At 38.1% G+C, this 20,147-nt stretch overlaps 1 protein-coding gene across 3 annotated transcripts in view; it reads right to left on the reverse strand.

The window, feature by feature from the left end:
* Nucleotides 1-546: 546 nt before the first annotated feature.
* Nucleotides 547-20,147, reverse strand: part of CYSLTR1 (cysteinyl leukotriene receptor 1) — a 93,047-nt gene continuing 73,446 nt past the window's right edge. Inside the window, exons 2-3 of one of the 3 annotated variants that reach the window (XM_005594006.5) lie at nucleotides 11,015-11,101; nucleotides 547-2,862 (exon numbers count right to left, since the gene is read on the reverse strand). In XM_005594006.5, coding sequence (XP_005594063.3) covers nucleotides 1,822-2,835 — 1,014 coding nt within the window. In that variant the 5' untranslated portion in view covers nucleotides 2,836-2,862; nucleotides 11,015-11,101 and the 3' untranslated portion in view covers nucleotides 547-1,821. Of the gene's footprint in view, nucleotides 2,863-3,017; nucleotides 3,492-11,014; nucleotides 11,102-20,147 lie in introns of those variants that run through there. The other 2 variants (XM_045383249.3, XM_005594007.5) reach the window with 2 other exon arrangements.

The raw sequence follows: 20,147 nt of genomic DNA on the forward strand, positions 1-20,147 counted from the left end.
AGAAGTACCACTAAATACTTAAAAATTATATCTTGTTATATATTTTTAAAAACTTTAACATTCCTGATCTCATTTGAGTTTCACAAATGCCCTGTAAAAATGCAAGATAAATATTATTATTACCATTTTACAAATGAGGAAGCTGAGGATTAGAGTTTATGTCATTTGCTTAGAATTACATAACTAGTAAGCAATAGAGACCAGGTTAGCATCCAGGTCTTCTGGATTCCAATCTAGTGCTCTTCTACCATACTATGCTACTTGCTGAATAGCAGAAGGCCCAGTAAATGAGAAATGAGGATTGAATTTTGTGATAAATATTATGTTTGGTCTTTGTCTCCAGCAGGGGAAAAATAGTATAGGGTAAGAGTATAGGGATGGCCAGGTCACAGGTATATTAAAAGTAAGTGGGCACAAGCTATTACTATGCCTTAGAAGTCCTTTCTGTTTATGTTTTGTAATTTTTTCCCCAAGGGACTACAACATTAGAAATGAAATAGAAATAATGTACCCATGGCAGATTCAGATAGAAAATTTTCCCAAAGCTTTCTTTTTTCTTTATAGTTATCATTTATTTCCTCTGAGGTAATGTACCTCTTGAAAGGCAAAGCTAAAGGACACACTACACTTCAGCAAAAACTTGTCCATGAATATTATATTTCAGCCCTAGATGAGTTGTTGTGACTGTTTTAAGATCAAAGCGTCCACTGTAATATAAAAGTCACTGTAAATATATCCATGATATTCCTGTCAACATACCAATAAAAAGTAATAAAACAATAATAAAACTTAGAGTGAACTTTCAGCCATAATGCATATCATAGAGGAAAATCTCTTACATAAAGTTGTTGAATACATATACATAAATGTATGCACTTCTTAAAATAATTTGTAACATGAACATTCACAATTTTCTTCATCAATCCCTTGTAGTTTATTTTGATCCCAGCAATTAGCATATAGAAAAGTAGATTCCTTTTCCTTTCCTCTTCTTCAGATAAATTTTTAATTACTTCTGTTTATATAAGGGACTGCCAGTTGTCTGGCTTCTTAAGGAAGAATTTTATGTCATGGATGGAGAGAATTCTCTACAGGAACCTCACTGAGCAGCTAAAACTCCACTATTCAATTTTGGGAGCCTGAGGCAAAGGCAGAAGAAAACTGGAGACAAACTGGCTTTTGACCAGATTTCTCCTGTTTCCATATTGAACATTGTATGGTGCCTTTAGGACCATTTAGCTGAATACTAGTCTGTTCTAGCACTTTTAAATTCTCTTTTGGAAGAAATGGCCCTAATTTGCCCAGCCAATCAGTACTACAAAGAAAGCTGACAGTACATTTTATTTAGCTTCTGAGTCATCTCCAGTTCTCATCCGATGGCATGCATGCAAAGGAATATGTTAGAATGATTGAAAACTCTTTGCCAATTTTATATCTATTTTTATATTTTGTAACTTTTAGCTTACATATATTTTATATTGACTAATTTTATGTATTTTATCCTTTGTAAAGCTTTTATTTGAAAAGGAAAACTTTAATATAAGACATATTTTATAGTGCAAACATACAAATATTCTCCAAATTCTGGTAAGTGGTCAAAATTATTTATAATTTAGTTCATAGTTGTGGACTGAATTTTTAGCACTTAAAATATCTATAAATATCTAATCATGTGAATGCAAAAATGAGATAGATTTGTAAACCCAAATAGTTAAGTATTTGTAAAATATTAATGAAAAATTGTATTTTTTTGTAAATGATTTGGCAAAATATTTATTTGGGAAACTATTTTCATTGGTTTGGACTGGAAATGGGTTTAAACTATACTTTACATATTTCTTCTCCTTTTTCTGGCAAAGAGGCCTTCTTTCTGGGTACATAAGTCACGCTGGACAAAGAATGCTTTCTAAATGTAGACAGCCTTTTCCTAAAGTTACCTCCAGAAAAGAAATATAGGAGAGGGTCAAAGCAACAATTTGATGCAGCCAGAGACAAGGTTATGACCACGGACTTCTGCATTCTAAGGACAGAATCACAGGGTTTAGTTTCATTGTGTAAAAAATGAAGGTGAATGGTACGTTGAATATGATATGGCATGAAACTGACTAAAAAGGCAGTGGTCACGACCACGATCATTCCTACAGCCTTTTTACGACTTGGCAGATTTTTTTTCATTGATTTTTTTAGTAAGGTCAAAATGATCATTGTGTAACAGACAATTATAATAACAAAAGGGATGATAAAGCCAACAAACAATGACACATAATGCAAGACCAAAACATGATTTTTAGTTTGATTGTCTTGTGGGGGCTCAAAACACTTGGTATTATTTTTCTCATCTTTTTGTGGTTTAGCCATTAGAAATGGAGAACTGGTCAAAATCACAAAAATCCAAATACCTACACACACAAACCTGGCTTTTTTCTGAGTAACCAAATTAATGTTCTGGACTGGAAAAACAATTGCAATGCACCGGAAAAAGCTCATGGCTGTCATAAAGAAGATGCTACAATAGAGGTTGACATACAAAGCATAGGTGCTGAGGCGGCATAAGAAGTCACCAAAGAACCAAATGCCTTTGTGAACATAGTAGACCACACGGAGAGGCAGTGTGCACACACAAAGTAGATCTGCTACTGCTAAATTAATCATGTATACTTGGAAGGCTGACTTCTCATGATAGGTTTTTATGAGGACATAGAGCACAAAGCCATTGCCAAATAAGCCTACAACAGAGATCATAGAGTACAAGGTGGAATACACTTGATTGCGGAAGTCATCAATAGTGTCGTGGCATGTGGCAGAAGATACTGTCAGATTTGTGGTTTCATCCATGTTTCTCTAGGAATGTCTGCTTTGTGCCTACAATAAATAAAAAAAAAATTGTCAATTTTAACTAGACCATAAATTACAGGAAGTACTAATGTTTCATTTCATAGTGTCACTATGTATACTTTTTGACCACAGCAGCAAGCAAGAGTAGTGAGGCATTGAAGAGGGATTCATCTGTACCTTACCCTCTGGAGAAGAGTTTGCATCCTACAGGCATCCAAAAACATTTTTTGTCCTTTCCTTCCCATGTTTTTCTGATGGACTTCCTCTAAATCTTCAAGACCTAGGTAAAACAGCCCTCCTGTATTTTAAATCGTATTACTCTAGTACAATTTGGTAGGTTATCCTTTCAAATGAACTTGTTTTTCTATTAGAGAAAAGCTTTAAGATAGCAGTTTCACATGTATGAATGTATCTATATCTATATCTATCTATTTATTGGAAAATCTCTGAAATATTTTAGAGAATAAAATCTGGATGAAAATGCTTGGTTCCCTCAGGAAGAGGACTTCCTTGTTAATATCTGTTGAGTGCCGCCCACACCTGTGGAAAATAATCTAATTTGCTGTTAATGAAACTCCCTCCCCTGGGGGAGAGTATTAATCTAGAACATGGTTGACTCCACCTATAACTGCAGAACTCCATGGCAAAAGAAACCTTAGAAGACATATAGTTGTTTTAATGATGAGAAAAATGTTCCAGAGTGATAAAATACATTTCTAAAATCTGCACCAGTATTTAAATCTCTGAAGAAAGATGTAGTACAAGTAGTTGGAATATACTTGTCGGGTGAGAAAAATGTTGTAGCCATTCATTCTTGTTTTCTTTCTAAACTTTATAGACTTTACTGTTTAGCAATATATAGTTATTTCTCTTATAGGAAGAATTTCTCTTGTAGTTGATACTTGCTCTAGTCTATTTCAGCTATGTCACTGAGGGCAGTCAATAAGTTCTGATCAGAGAAGGCTTGAGGTGAGATATTGTAGTGTAGAAGTAGTGATGTCTCTCATGTTTCTCTAGATTATCCTCTTTTATTCTTTACAAAGGTTGAAGAGACTCAATATGTAACATGTCAGATAATCTTTGATTGAAGTCTAATGTTGGCCTTTTACACAACTCCTGCTCCCTTGTAAGAGAGGTATTGGGGTTTGTAAGGTGGGAAGACTGCTTGAGTATGCAAAAACTGCCAGCCATGAAGGGGACTGATCTTTACTAGGGATACAGAAACAGATAGCTATGGTAGTTGTTGCAGGTAGGATATAACTTCCCAGGTTTACTACTGCTAACAATTATATTTGCTGTTGTGGATGCAGTGTCCATCCGTCTAGCCATCCCAGCAAGTTGTTCCATTTTCCCCCTTTCATTAAAAAATGCCATTTGTATTATTGTTACCAAGAACCTTTGGTATAAGATAAAAATTGGATGGATTATCTGAGCCAAGATGGCCAATTATATGCAGTCAGAAAGAGCTTCTTCCACCAAAAGACCAGACTGTGAAGAAGATTGGCACACTCCAAATTGATCCTTGTAAAAAAGGCATTGAAAGTGGACAGATGGAGGATGGAGACCCTGGGCTGAAAGGGGAGGAAACTGAGAACACTGCACAGGGGTACCAAGTACTAGGACTCATTTCTGGCCCAGAGAAGCTCCTGGGGAAGAGATGAGTGAAACAGGCATGGAGTGCTGCAAGGACATGCGGGCCATGGACATTTGGAATCTTAACTGCAGGAGACCCCATGTTCTCCATGGACATTTGAGCTAGCAGGGAGAACTGCTCAGAGAGTTGGCAGAGACAGAAATCCAGCCTTCACAGAGCCCAGAGTATTTGGCACCAGAATGACTATAGTGGAGCATGGCCATGGTTACACATACCCCAAGGATCGCCATACTCTTCTAAGTAGCTTCATCCTTTGTTGACTGCCAGACCTGGACAGAGCAGGGCTATCTTGCTCATAGGATAGCGGTAGTCTGATCTGAGGATACCCTTGTCTGCTGGACTCTCCCAGGGTCCCTGCCTGGCCACACCTGCTTGCAGCACAGCCTCAGCTGCCCAGCCAAATAACTTGCTAGCAGACACCACCTTAGCTCTTTCACCAGATGACCCTGCATAACAGTCAGAGAGCTTTTGTAGATAGACTGCCACTAGCATGCAATTGTCTCCCCACCACTTCACCAGTACATGTGCAAAGACCCCACTGCCACCCTCCACCACCCTGAAGTGGTTTTGCTGGCAGTCCCTATTGACGTGTTGTTGTCAGTAGACTGGGAACACCTTGGTTCCTCCAGCACAGCAGGTCCTTAATCTTGAAGGACCAGCGAAAAACTGTGGACCTGGTCCCAGTCCACCAAGGTTAAAACACACAGCTCAGGAGGACGGGGCTGAAACTTGGACCCCTGAAATTATCCAGAAACAAAGTCAATTGACTAAACTTAAGTTATACCACAGTCAAACCCTCAAGGGCGTCAAAGAATATAAAAGCAAAAAGCCGTATGCAAAGAAGAGCAACTTCAAACCTTAAAGGGACATCAGCCCACACAAATAAGAAAGAACCAGTGGGAGAGCTCTGACAATTCTAAAATCCAGAGTATCTTCTTATCTCCAAATGACCACACTGGCTCCTGAGGAATGACTCTTAACCAGATTGAAATAGTTGAAATGACAGACATAGAATTAAAAAATCTGTGTGGCAACAAAGCTCATTGAAATTCAGGAGCAAGCTGCAACAGAATTCAAGCTAATGAATCCAATAAAATGATACAAGAGCTAAAAGATAAAATAGCCATTTTAAGAAAGAAACAAACTGATCTTCTAGAGCTGAAAAACTCTCTTTAAGAATGTCATAATGCAAATGGAAATATTAACAGCAGAACAGACCAAGGTGAGGAAAGAATCTCAGAGCTCAAAGATCAGTTCTCAGAAATAACTCAGTCAGACAAAAATAAAGAAAGAACAAAACCTCTGAGAAATATGGGATTATGTAAATAGACTGAACCCATGACTCATTGGCATCCCAGAAAGACAGGGAGAGAGAGCAAGCAACATGGAAAACATCAGGAACACAAGTCCATTCACAATAGCCACAAAAAGAGTAAAATTCGTGGGAATACAGCTAGCAAGGGAGGTGGAAGATCTCTACAATGAGAATTACAAAACACTGCTCAAAGAAACCAGATATGACATAAACAAATAGAAATGCATTTTGTGCTCCTGGAGGGGAAGAATCAATATTGTTAAAATGGCCATACTGCCCATTTACAGATTTAATGCTATTCCTATGAAACTACCAACATCACTTTCCACAGAATTAAGAAAATCACCTCTAAAATTCATATGGCACCAGAAAAGAGCCTGAACACCCAAAGCAAACTAAGCAAAAAGAACAAAGCTGGAGGCATCAAACTACTTTAAACTACAGTACAAAGCTAGAGTAACAAAACAGCATAAGGCGGGTATGAAAATAGACACATAGACCAATGACACAGAATAGGGATTCCAGAAATAAATCTGCACACCTACAACCATCTGATATTCAACAAAGTAAATAATAACAAGCCATGGAGAAGGGACTTCCTATTCAAAAAATGGTGCTGTGATAACTGGCTAGTGCCATACGCAGAAGATTGAATCTGGACCACATCCTTTCACCATCTACAAAAATAAACTCAAGATGAATGAAAGACTTAAGCATAAGACCTAAAAGTATAAAAACCCTACAAGAAAACTTAAGAAATACCATTCTTGACACAGTACCTAGCAAAGATTTCACGAAGAAAATATCAAAAGCAATTGCAGCAAAAGCAAAAATTAACAATTGGGATCTAATTATACTAAAGAGCTTCCACACAGCAAAAGGAGCTATCAACAGAGCAAACAGACAACCTATAGAATGGGAGAAAATATTTGCAAACAATACATCCAACAAAGGTCTAATATCCAGAATCTATAAGAAAATCAAATCAACATTCTGAAAACAACCCTGTTAAAAAATGGGCAATGGACATGAACAGACACTTCTCAAAACAAGACATAGATGCAGCCAACAAACATATGAAAAAATGCTCAACGTAACTATTCAGAGAAATGCAAGTCAAAACCACAGTGAGATGGTAATCTCACACCAGTGAAAATGGCTGTTATTCAAAAGTAACAAAAATAATAGATGTCAGTGAGGTTGCGAAAAGGGAACACTTAAACATTGCTGGTGGGAATGTGAGTTAGTTCAGCTACTATGGAAAGCAGTTTGGAGATTTCTGAAAAGACTTAAAACGGAACTACCATTTTACCCAAACAATCCCATTATTGGATAAATACCCACAGGTATATAAATTGTTTTTCTATAAAGACGCATATACTCATGTGTTCATTGCAGCACAATTCACAATAGTAAAAACATGGAATCAACTCAGATGCTCATCCATGGTGGACTGATAAAGAAAATATGGTATGTATACACTATTTGATACTAGGCAGCCATAAAAAAGCATTAAATAATGTCCTTGGCTGCAACATTTATGCAGTTGGAGGCCATTATCCTAAGAAAATTAATGCAGGACCAGAAAATCAAATACTGCATGTTCTCACTTGTAAATGGGAGCTAAACATTGGGTATATATGGACATAAAGATGGGAACGTATATATTGGAGACTATCATAGGAGGTAGGGTGGAAGGGAGAGGATTGTGGACTGAAAAACTACCTATTGGGCACTATACTCACTACCTCAGTGATGGAACCATTCATACCCCAATCCTTAGCATCACACAATATACCCATGTAACAAACCTGCACATGTAGCCCCTGAATCCTCCCCAACCCCCAAAATTGAAGAACAATCATGCTGAAGCCATAGAGAAAAATGTGACGCCTATTTCAACTCCTGCATTATTTCTCAGTTTGCTTTCTAGTTACCTGGCTCATTCACCATTGGTTGTGAACTCAGGTGCAGTTGTGGAAGAAAAAAAAAAAAAACTGCCTAAAGTTAACCTTTTCCTTAGTTCCATGTCAAGTGTTTTTTTCTAAACTAAGCAGTATTATCTTGTAATACACTAGATAGTGCTGTTGAAAATTTTGGTAATAACCCATTTCAGCTTTTTTGAGATATAATTGACAAATAGAAATTGCATATTCTAAGGTGTACAATGTGATGATTTCATGTAAGTATACACTGTGAAATCATTTCTCTAACAAAGTTAATCAACACATCCATTACCTCATATACCATTTGTGTGTGTGTGTTGGGTGGGTGGGGGGGGGGAGAGGTAAGAATGCTTAAGATCTACTTTCTTTTTTTTTCACTTCTATTTTAGGTTCAGGGGTACATGTGCAGGTTTGTTATATAAGTAAACTTGTGTCATGTGATTTTTTTTTTTTAATCTATACAATCATTTGTTGTACAGATTATTTCATCACCTAGGTGTTAAGCCTAGTACACATTACTTATTTTTTCTTATCCTCTCCTGCCTCACAGCCTCCACCCTCAGGTAGGTCCCAGTGTCTGTTCTCCTCTTTGTGTCCATGTGTTCTTATCATTTAGTTCCCACTTATAAGTGAGAACATGTGGTATTTGGTTTTCTGTTTCTGTGTTAGTTTGCTAAGAATAATGGCCTCCAGCTCCATCCATGTTCCTGCAAAGGACATAATGTCATTCTTTTATATGGCTGCATAGTATTCCATGGTGCATACATACTACAATTTCTTTATCCAGTCTTCTATTCAGGGACATTTAGGTTGATTCTATGTCTTTGCTATTGTGACTAGTGCTGCAGTGAACATATGCATACACACATCTTTATGGTAGAATGATTTATATTCCTTTGGGTATATACCCAGTAACAGAATTTCTGGGTGGAATGACAGTTCTGTTTTTAGCTCTTTGAGGAATTGCCACACTGCTTTCTACAATGGGTGACCTAATTTACACTCCCACCAACAGTGTATAAGTGTTTTTTTCTCTACAATCTCATCAGCACCTGTTATGTTTTATTATGTTTCATTTATTTATTTTTTTTGAGACAGGGTCTCACTCTGTCACCTAGGCTGGAGTGCAATGGCATAATCTCGGCTCACTGCAATCTCCGCTTCCCGAGTTCAAGCTATTCTCCCACCTCAACCTCACGAATAACTGGGATTATAGGCGTTTGCCATCACACCTGGCTAATTTTTGTATTTTTTTGGTAGAGACCAGATTTCACCATGTTGGCCAGGCTGGTGTTGAACTCCTGACCTCTGGTGATTTGCCTGCCTTGGTCTCCCAAAGTGCTGGGATTACAGGTGTCAGCCACCATGCTTGGCCTGCCTTATGTTTTGATTTTTAAATAATAGCCATTTGAACTGGTGTGCGATGGTATTTCATTGTGGTTTTGAAATAAGATCTTCCTTATCAAATTTCAAGTAAATAATATAATAATTTCAAGTAAATAATATAATATTAACTATAGCCACCATACTGTACCTTAACTCCTCAGAACTTGTTCATATTATAGATGAGCCACACTTGAAAGGTATTAGATAATTACCAGCAGGCCTTCCCACCACTATCAACTTTCAATCTACCTTGCTACAAACCCTTTCTGGAATAATTCTTTACACATTGTAGCTTTCAATCATGACATGTCTTCCTTAAAATCTTCAGTGATTTAGAATGCCTTCAGAATAACATCTAGACTTCCTGGCCTGATATTTAAGGCTCTCTATAGTCTGGGTGCAATTTACCTTTCCAAGTTTCTCTCTCACTGCTCTCTTTTGTACACTGTATAGTTAGAAGAAACAACTATTTCAGTATACCAGTGACATGTGCCATAAGCTTACCCACCTGGCTGTCTTTTTTCACTGTCTTTTTTCTTCTTGAATGGCCTTTCCTCCTTCCTGAAATGCCCTTTCCTCCTTCTTTGCATATACAAAAACTACTCATCATTCAGCTCAAATTACACTTTCTTGACTAAGTCTTCCCTCAGCCTCTATCTGAAGTAATTTCTATCTTTGATGAACTTCTAGAGGAACTTAAATCAATCTTGCAAATCAATGATTTGTATAAATATCTTATCTCCCAGACTATCTGGTTGATATATAAAAAAGCAGCCCACACAGGGCCTAGCACATATGTACCTTGCCCATAAGTGCTCAGTAAGTGTTGAGTGAATACTAAATTAATGATAGGGCAAGTTTAACATTTGAAAGTATTATTTGTCATTTAAAACCATTTGGAGTTATCTTCTCATTCCAATATAAATTAAAATCTTTCCAATGTCAGAGTCCGAAGTTGCTGTGTAAGTAAAGTTGCTTCCCAATATATCAAGGAAAGTACTAAGTCACAAGGCTAACCATAATGTTAAAAAGCACAGATAATGTCAGTTGTGGTGGCACATGCCTGTAATCCCGGCTACTCAAGAGGCTGAGGCAGGAGGATTGCTTGAGCTCAGGAGTTCGAGATAAGCCTGGGCAAAACAGTGAGACCTTGTATCTAAAAAGTAAAAAAATCCCACCCATATCATTGATATAGACTAATCATTTGTCCATTACATGTTATAATTAAGTTTGAAATTCTCACATCTTTGAAAGATGCTAAATAAAACTGATAAATAACTATAAAAATATACAAAGAAGCAGATGGTCTGTAGTCTCATTAATAACGTCCCAGTCCTTGCAGACCAAAATAAACTTTTCTAAAAATCTAAATATTTAGATTCAGTTGTCTATTTATAATGAAGTCAACAATTTGTATTAAGCCATAAAAAGAAGATTGTAAAACTTTCAAGCAAGTGGTGAATCCTAGAGTGGTAGAGATCATTTAGTACAAGCCACTCTTTTCACAGATTATGGCTTTACTTGGCTGAAACAGCATTTAATTTGCTTTTTAGAATTTACTGTGATCCCCCAATAATGTTACCCTCCACTAGATGAATACAGAGAGTTTCTTTGGAAATCTAAGATACTTTAGACCTCATCCCTGCCTTCAAGCAGCTCATATTCTAGTGGGGGATAGGAATGATAGCTTAGAAGTGTGAAGAGGTTACAATACAGCATTGTAAAAGCCGTCTTAGCAGAAAACAAATGGGTTAATAAAAGCTAGCAACAAACATAAATAGAACTGATTTTATTTCCGTGAGAATAATGAAGTAAGTTACTTTGTTAAGATAATTGCAAGTTGAAAAAGCAAAGTTCATTTGGAAAATTCAGGTATACCTCTTTCTGGCACTGGAGTACCTTCACAAATGTTCCTTCTTATGGTGATCAATGCTTTTTATGGTGTAATATCAGAGGAAGCCCACGCTGAAATCATAAGATTGAAAAGGAAGTTAACAACTGTAGAAGCAGTCCGGAAGGGTCATGAGAACTTAGCAGCCTTATTTATAGATCCAGAGTGTGTAATGGGACATCAAAGCTTTACTGACAGATTTAGGGCTAGTCACTGAATTCTGTGTCTCCTTTTTTCTCCATCTGTTTTTACATTCCCAGGGGGAAACTTAGAATACAGACAAGGGCTGGTCACAGATATTTGCTGCTGTGTGCTTGTAGCTTCTCTATCTAAAATGAACACACTATTATAAAATATTCCTCTCTCTATGAAACCAGGGTATTTCCTCTATCTTCTCTTCTAAACACTTGGTTATAAAGTTAAGAGGGGAAGTAATTTGGAACTTTACATCCAGGGATCTGGATTGCTACGAATAGGTGTTAGAACATTAAAAATATCAAGTGTATCTGTCTGGGATGGCTTAGAAATAGTTTTCCTTAAAGGACGAATGGCTTAAAGAACCTTGCACTCTTCTCCTTATAAACTATAATAGCATGTAATGCTTATATCACTAATTTGGCATATATTATATACATTTGGAGATCAACTTTTTATATAGTTAACTTTTCATAAGCATATATCACTTCTCCTCAATTAAATTATACTCAATAATCTAAGAAAGTATAACAAATCTCCAAGAAATGAGCAGAGATGGGCTTTCTTGAAGGAGGAGCAACCTGAATGCTTTTCTTCTAAGTTTTTCTTGTCCTATGGCAACTTTAATTCCTGCCTGCAAGGCCTCCAGAGCCTAGCTACTATTCCTTTATCCGTGGTCCAAGCGCTAACAAAATAAACACTTTCCTTCAGTTTGTTTGTTTGTTTGTTTGTTTATTTATTTATTTATTTATTTGAGACAGAGTCTCACTCTGCCCAGGCTGGAGTGACTGGAGTGCAGTGGCATGATCTCTGCTCACTCTAACGTCCGCCTCCCAGATTCAAGCAATTCTCCTGCCTCAGCCTCCTGAGTAGCTGGGATTGCAGGCATGCACCAACACACCCAGCTAATTTTTGTATTTTTAGTAGAGATGGGGTTTCACCATGTTGGCCAGGCTGGTCTCAAACTCCCAACCTCAGGTAATCTGCTCGCCTCAGCCTCCCAAAGTGCTGAGACTACAGGCATGAGCAACCACATCCGGCCCCTTCAGTTTATTCTTAATCAGTAGAAATAGGCTGGGACTTTCTAAAGGAACTCTACTAAAAAAAAAAAAAGAAAATCAAAAGGAAAATAAAAGAAATGCAAAAATGAAAAATATAGTCTAGTTTTAAAAGTAGAAACCTGAACCTACTGCTGCAATATTGCCATTTGAACCCCCATTGTACTCAGATAATCATTTCTTAGATCTTCTCCACTTTCTTCTCCCTCTCCAAATTATTCCTTCTTCTCTAGGTAAGAAGTTGACATATGTAACCTACTACACTCTGGGTAAAGTGTGTGTTGCTGGTGCAAAATTACTCAGAGTTGTCTTTTATATTTTGTCAATCAGGCAATAAACATATTTTTAAAGTTTGTTTAGCTTGTCCTGGGTCTCCGTACATCAATAAAAATCTAGTGACTGAACGTTGAATGTATAAAAATCCTTTCTGATCCTGAAATTATATGACTCTACTCATCTGTGAAGAAAATTAACTTGGCTCTGTCCTGGTTTTGTGTTTAGACAAAGCTTTTTTTTCCCCTAGTGTGGGACAAGAAAGAAAGTTTATGAATTTCTAAGACCCACCTATGAGAAGTTTAATATTACCAGCTTAATACACTATCTGGTTATCCATTTCCATAGTGACTGTGCAATTACAATTTAGTCCAATCTTCACATACACAAGTGAGTAAATGTCACATTGTCTGGGCAACAATGTAGTATTTTTCAAGTTCGGGATTCTGAAGGGTCTTCTATGGTTCCTTTATGAATTAGCCTTGCACGTAGTAGGCACTCAATACTTTCACTCCTTCCTTCTCTTTCCTTTTCAGTTCCTTGAGGACTCTTGTCTCTGACAGGAGCTCTGCCAATATTGGGCTCTACCATTGTTATCTGGGTGATAGGGAGGGTAAAGGTGAGTTAATGAAGTCAAATGTGGTTGTATGATTTTGATTTTAATTGTTTAATTCAAGAGCTACTCAGATCTTTTATTCAGCTCATGTTAAGACCAATTCAGTTCAGGTTAACAAATATTTAAGGAGCCCCTATTTTTATAAGGAAGAGGATACGTTTTCTGCATCAGTCCTTAGCATCTATTGAACCTATAACCTGGTCAAGCTCTAGTGTACAAGGTAAATAAGAGAGCCCAGAGGTTTTCTAAGAATATCAGACCCCAGGTTAGTTGTGTAATCCTAGTGCTTCGGGAGGGTGAGATGGGAGGATTGCTTGAGGTCAGAAGTTCGAGACAAGCATGGGCAAAACAGCAAGACCACCCCTCTACAAAAAATAAAAAATTGTTGCTGAATAGGATTTCATTATATAGATATACAAATTGTTTATACACTTACTCATTGATGGACATATGAGTTGCTTTCAGGTTTTGACTATTACAAATAAAACTGCCACAAACATTTATATACAAGTCTCTATATGGGCATGTTTTCACTTTTCTTGGGTAGCTGGATTATAAGGTAGGTGTATGTTAAACTTTTTAAAAAACTGAAAACTGCTTTTTAAGGTGGGTAATGTGGGTATACTACTTGGTATTCCCTCCATATCACCATATGCTACCACTTGGTATGGTCAGTCTTTTAAATTATATCCATCTAATACGTGTGTTGTGATATCTCATTTTGATTTTGATTTGCATTTTTCTAATGATGAATGATATTGAGCACCTTTTCATGTGCTTATTTGCCATACATATATTTCCCTTTGTGAAATGTTTATTCAAATATTTCACACATTTTTCATTAGGATGTTTATTTTCTTATTATTGTGTATGAGAGTTCTTTATATGTTCTGGACACAATACCTATATCAAATAAATGCTTTGCAAATATTTGCTACTATTTTATGGGTTGCGTTTTTACTCTCTTAACAGTGCCTTCCAAACAACAGAAGTTTTCATTGTGATGACATCCAATTTATCAACTTTTCTTTTATAGATTGTGATTTTGGTGCCATAGCTAAGAAATTTTTTCTTTACTCAAAGTCATGAGGAAGTGCTGATAGATGCTACAACATGGATCAACTCAAGAATATTTGCTAAATGGAAAAGCTATATGTAAAAGACCACATTTTGCTTATTCCATTTATCTGAAATATCCCAAAAAGACAAACCCATAGAGATAGGTGATAGCTGCCTGAATCCACACGTGGGAGCAGGGAGTGATTGCAACTGGACACAAAGGATCTTCTGGGGGGTGGTGAAAGTGTTCTAAAATTGCATTGTGGTGATGACTGCACACTTCTGGAAATTTACTATAATTGAATTGTACACTTACAATAGGTGAATTTTATGATGTATAAATTATACCTTGAGTTTTCGCTAAAAATGAAGAAATTATTGAAACAGTCAACAATGTGGATGAATCTCAAAACAATTATACTGAGTGAAAGAAGCCAGACAAAAAAGAATCCATACTGTGTGATTCCATTTATATAAAATTCTAGATAAACTAGTGCATAGTGATGAAGAGTAAATCAGCAGATCCCTGGGAATAGGAACAGGGTAGGAAGGGGAGAGCCCATAACTAGAGACAGGAGGGAGAAATTACAAAGGGGACATTTTGGGGTGATGGATATATTCACTATGTTGATTATGATGATGGTTTCATAAGTATATACATGTGTGAAAACTCATCAAATTGTGCACTTTAAATGTGTGCAGATTACTTCATGTCAGTTCTACCTCAGTACAGCTGTTTTTAAGGGACATGAATGGTAAGATAATTTTAAAAAATTAGTTCTCTCAGAAAAAAACAAAGAACAAAAAAAAAATATGATAAAATAATTAGCCAAGTATGGTGGCATAGTGCCTGTAGTCCTAGCTACTCAGAAGGCTCAGGGGGGAGAATTGCTTGAGCCCATGAGGTCAAGGCTGCAGTGAGTCATAATTGTACCAGTGCACTCCAGCCTGGTGACAGACCAACAGCCTGTCTCTTAAAAAAAAAAAAAAAAGGTGCCAACACATATACCATACAACTATATTGTTGCTGCAATAGAATTGTATGAACAAGAATCAATTATATACTATTGTGTTAAGTGAGGTCCAGGAACAGCTAGTGATCCAAAAGTGTCCCCAGGTAGTCCCCAGACTGGTATCTTCTACTAAATGAAATTGTAATAATACTTCTTTTTTGTTCCTAGTGAAATAGTAAGCCATTATTGATCCTTTTAACCCAATTTTACATTTCTCTCCTTTGAAATGCTACAGTATTTTGTCTGTACATTTCTTGATAATTCCATTCATTGCTTCTCTGTGGTCATTCAATTTATGTTTTTAATTTTTTTTATTTTTCATTTCTGTGGGAACATAGTAGCTGTATATATTTATAGGGTACATGAAATGTTTTGATACAAGCATGCAATGCATAAAAATCATATCATGATTGGCAAGATGGCCGAATAGGAGCAGTTCCAGTCTCCAACTCCCAGCGCCAGCGACACAGAAGACCGGTGATTTCTGCATTTTCAACTGAGGTACTGGGTTCATCTCACTGGGGAGTGCCGGACGATCGGAGCTGGTCAGCTGCTGCAGCCCGACCAGCGAGAGCTGAAGCAGGGCGAGGCATTGCCTCACCTGGGAAGCGCAAGGGGGAAGGGAATCCCTTTTCCTAGCCAGGGGAACTGAGACACACAACACCTGGAAAATCGGGTAACTCCCACCCCAATACTGCGCTTTAGGAAACAGGCACACCAGGAGATCATATCCCACACCTGGCCAGGAGGGTCCCACACCCACGGAGCCTCCCTCGTTGCTAGCGCAGCAGTCTGTGATCTACCGGCAAGGCAGCAGCGAGGCTGGGGGAGGGGCGCCCGCCATTGCTGAGGCTTAAGTAGGTAAACAAAGCTGCTGGGAAGCTCGAACTGGGTGGAGCTCACAGCAGCTCAAGGAAACCTGCCTGTCTCTGTAGACTCCACCTCTGGGGACAGGGCACAGTAAACTAAGACACACAGACACCTCTGCACAGACGCAAACGACTCTGTCTGACAGCTTTGAAGAGAGCAGTGGATCTCCCAACACGGAGGTTGAGATCTGAGAAGGGACAGACTCCCTGCTCAAGCGGGTCCCTGACCCCTGAGTAGCCTAACTGGGAGACATCCCCCACTAGGGGCAGTCTGACACCCCACACCTCACAGGGAGGAGTACACCCCTGAGAGGAAGCTTCCAAAGCAAGAATCAGACAGGTACACTCGCTGTTCAGAAATATTCTATCTTCTGCAGCCTCTGCTGCTGATACCCAGGCAAACAGGGTCTGGAGTGGACCTCAAGCAATCTCCAACAGACCTACAGCTGAGGGTCCTGACTGTTAGAAGGAAAACTATCAAACAGGAAGGACACCTACACCAAAACCCCATCAGTACATCACCATCATCAAAGACCAGAGGCAGATAAAACCACAAAGATGGGGAAAAAGCAGGGCAGAAAAGCTGGAAATTCCAAAAATAAGAGCGCATCTCCCCCGGCAAAGGAGCGCAGCTCATCGCCAGCAACGGATCAAAGCTGGACGGAGAATGACTTTGACGAGATGAGAGAAGAAGGCTTCAGTCCATCAAATTTCTCAGAGCTAAAGGAGGAGTTACGTACCCAGCGCAAAGAAACTAAAAATCTTGAAAAAAAAGTGGAAGAATTGATGGCTAGAGTAATTAATGCAGAGAAGGTCCTAAACGAAATGAAAGAGATGAAAACCATGACACGAGAAATACGTGACAAATGCACAAGCTTCAGTAACCGACTCGATCAACTGGAAGAAAGAGTATCAGCGATTGAGGATCAAATGAATGAAATGAAGCGAGAAGAGAAACCAAAAGAAAAAAGAAGAAAAAGAAACGAACAAAGCCTGCAAGAAGTATGGGATTATGTAAAAAGACCAAATCTACGTCTGATTGGGGTGCCTGAAAGTGAGGGGGAAAATGGAACCAAGTTGGAAAACACTCTTCAGGATATCATCCAGGAGAACTTCCCCAACCTAGTAGGGCAGGCCAACATTCAAATCCAGGAAATACAGAGAACGCCACAAAGATACTCCTCGAGAAGAGCAACTCCAAGACACATAATTGCCAGATTCACCAAAGTTGAAATGAAGGAAAATCTTAAGGGCAGCCAGAGAGAAAGGTCGGGTTACCCACAAAGGGAAGCCCATCAGACTAACAGCAGATCTCTCAGCAGAAACTCTACAAGCCAGAAGAGAGTGGGGGCCAATATTCAACATTCTTAAAGAAAAGAATTTTAAACCCAGAATTTCATATCCAGCCAAACTAAGTTTCATAAGTGAAGGAGAAATAAAATCCTTTACAGATAAGCAAATGCTTAGAGATTTTGTCACCACTAGGCCTGCCTTACAAGAGATCCTGAAGGAAGCACTAAACATGGAAAGGAACAACCGGTACCAGCCATTGCAAAAACATGCCAAAATGTAAAGACCATCGAGGCTAGGAAGAAACTGCATCAACTAATGAGCAAAATAACCAGTTAATATCATAATGGCAGGATCAAGTTCACACATAACAATATTAAGCTTAAATGTAAATGGACTAAATGCTCCAATTAAAAGACACAGACTGGCAAACTGGATAAAGAGTCAAGACCCATCAGTCTGCTGTATTCAGGAGACCCATCTCACACGCAGAGACATACATAGGCTCAAAATAAAGGGATGGAGGAAGATTTACCAAGCAAATGGAGAACAAAAAAAAGCAGGGGTTGCAATACTAGTCTCTGATAAAACAGACTTTAAACCATCAAAGATCAAAAGAGACAAAGAAGGCCATTACATAATGGTAAAGGGATCAATTCAACAGGAAGAGCTAACTATCCTAAATATATATGCACCCAATACAGGAGCACCCAGATTCATAAAGCAAGTCCTTAGAGACTTACAAAGAGACTTAGACTCCCATACAATAATAATGGGAGACTTCAACACTCCACTGTCAACATTAGACAGATCAACGAGACAGAAAGTTAACAAGGATATCCAGGAATTGAACTCATCTCTGCAGCAAGCAGACCTAATAGACATCTATAGAACTCTCCACCCCAAATCAACAGAATATACATTCTTCTCAGCACCACATCATACTTACTCCAAAATTGACCACGTAATTGGAAGTAAAGCACTCCTCAGCAAATGTACAAGAACAGAAATTATAACAAACTGCCTCTCAGACCACAGTGCAATCAAACTAGAACTCAGGACTAAGAAACTCAATCAAAACCGCTCAACTACATGGAAACTGAACAACCTGCTCCTGAATGACTACTGGGTACATAACGAAATGAAGGCAGAAATAAAGATGTTCTTTGAAACCAATGAGAACAAAGATACAACATACCAGAATCTCTGGGACACATTTAAAGCAGTGTGTAGAGGGAAATTTATAGCACTAAATGCCCACAAGAGAAAGCAGGAAAGATGTAAAATTGACACTCTAACATCGCAATTAAAAGAACTAGAGAAGCAAGAGCAAACACATTCTAAAGCTAGCAGAAGGCAAGAAATAACTAAGATCAGAGCAGAACTGAAGGAGATAGAAACACAAAAAACCCTCCAAAAAATCAATGAATCCAGGAGTTGGTTTTTTGAAAAGATCAACAAAATTGACAGACCACTAGCCAGACTAATAAAGAAGAAAAGAGAGAAGAATCAAATCGACGCAATTAAAAATGATCAAGGGGATATCACCACCGACCCCACAGAAATACAAACTACCATCAGAGAATACTATAAACACCTCTACGCAAATAAACTGGAAAATCTAGAAGAAATGGATAATTTCCTGGACACTTACACTCTTCCAAGACTAAACCAGGAAGAAGTTGAATCCCTGAATAGACCAATAGCAGGCTCTGAAATTGAGGCAACAATTAATAGCCTACCAACCAAAAAAAGTCCAGGACCAGATGGATTCACAGCTGAATTCTACCAGAGGTACAAGGAGGAGTTGGTACCATTCCTTCTGAAACTATTCCAATCAATAGAAAAAGAGGGAATCCTCCCTAACTCATTTTATGAGGCCAACATCATCCTGATACCAAAGCCTGGCAGAGACACAACAAAAAAAGAGAATTTTAGACCAATATCCCTGATGAACATCGATGCAAAAATCCTCAATAAAATACTGGCAAACCGGATTCAGCAACACATCAAAAAGCTTATCCACCATGATCAAGTGGGCTTCATCCCTGGGATGCAAGGCTGGTTCAACATTCGCAAATCAATAAACATAATCCAGCATATAAACAGAACCAAAGACAAGAACCACATGATTATCTCAATTGATGCAGAAAAGGCTTTTGACAAAATTCAACAGCCCTTCATGCTAAAAACGCTCAATAAATTCGGTATTGATGGAACGTACCTCAAAATAATAAGAGCTATTTATGACAAACCCACAGCCAATATCATACTGAATGGCCACAAACTGGAAAAATTCCCTTTGAAAACTGGCACAAGACAGGGATGCCCTCTCTCACCACTCCTATTCAACATAGTGTTGGAAGTTCTGGCTAGGGCAATCAGGCAAGAGAAAGAAATCAAGGGTATTCAGTTAGGAAAAGAAGAAGTCAAATTGTCCCTGTTTGCAGATGACATGATTGTATATTTAGAAAACCCCATTGTCTCAGCCCAAAATCTCCTTAAGCTGATAAGCAACTTCAGCAAAGTCTCAGGATACAAAATTAATGTGCAAAAATCACAAGCATTCTTATACACCAGTAACAGACAAACAGAGAGCCAAATCAGGAATGAACTTCCATTCACAATTGCTTCAAAGAGAATCAAATACCTAGGAATCCAACTTACAAGGGATGTAAAGGACCTCTTCAAGGAGAACTACAAACCACTGCTCAGTGAAATCAAAGAGGACACAAACAAATGGAAGA

Source organism: Macaca fascicularis, chromosome X (assembly GCF_037993035.2).
Source record: "Macaca fascicularis isolate 582-1 chromosome X, T2T-MFA8v1.1".
Lineage (NCBI taxonomy): Eukaryota > Metazoa > Chordata > Mammalia > Primates > Cercopithecidae > Macaca > Macaca fascicularis.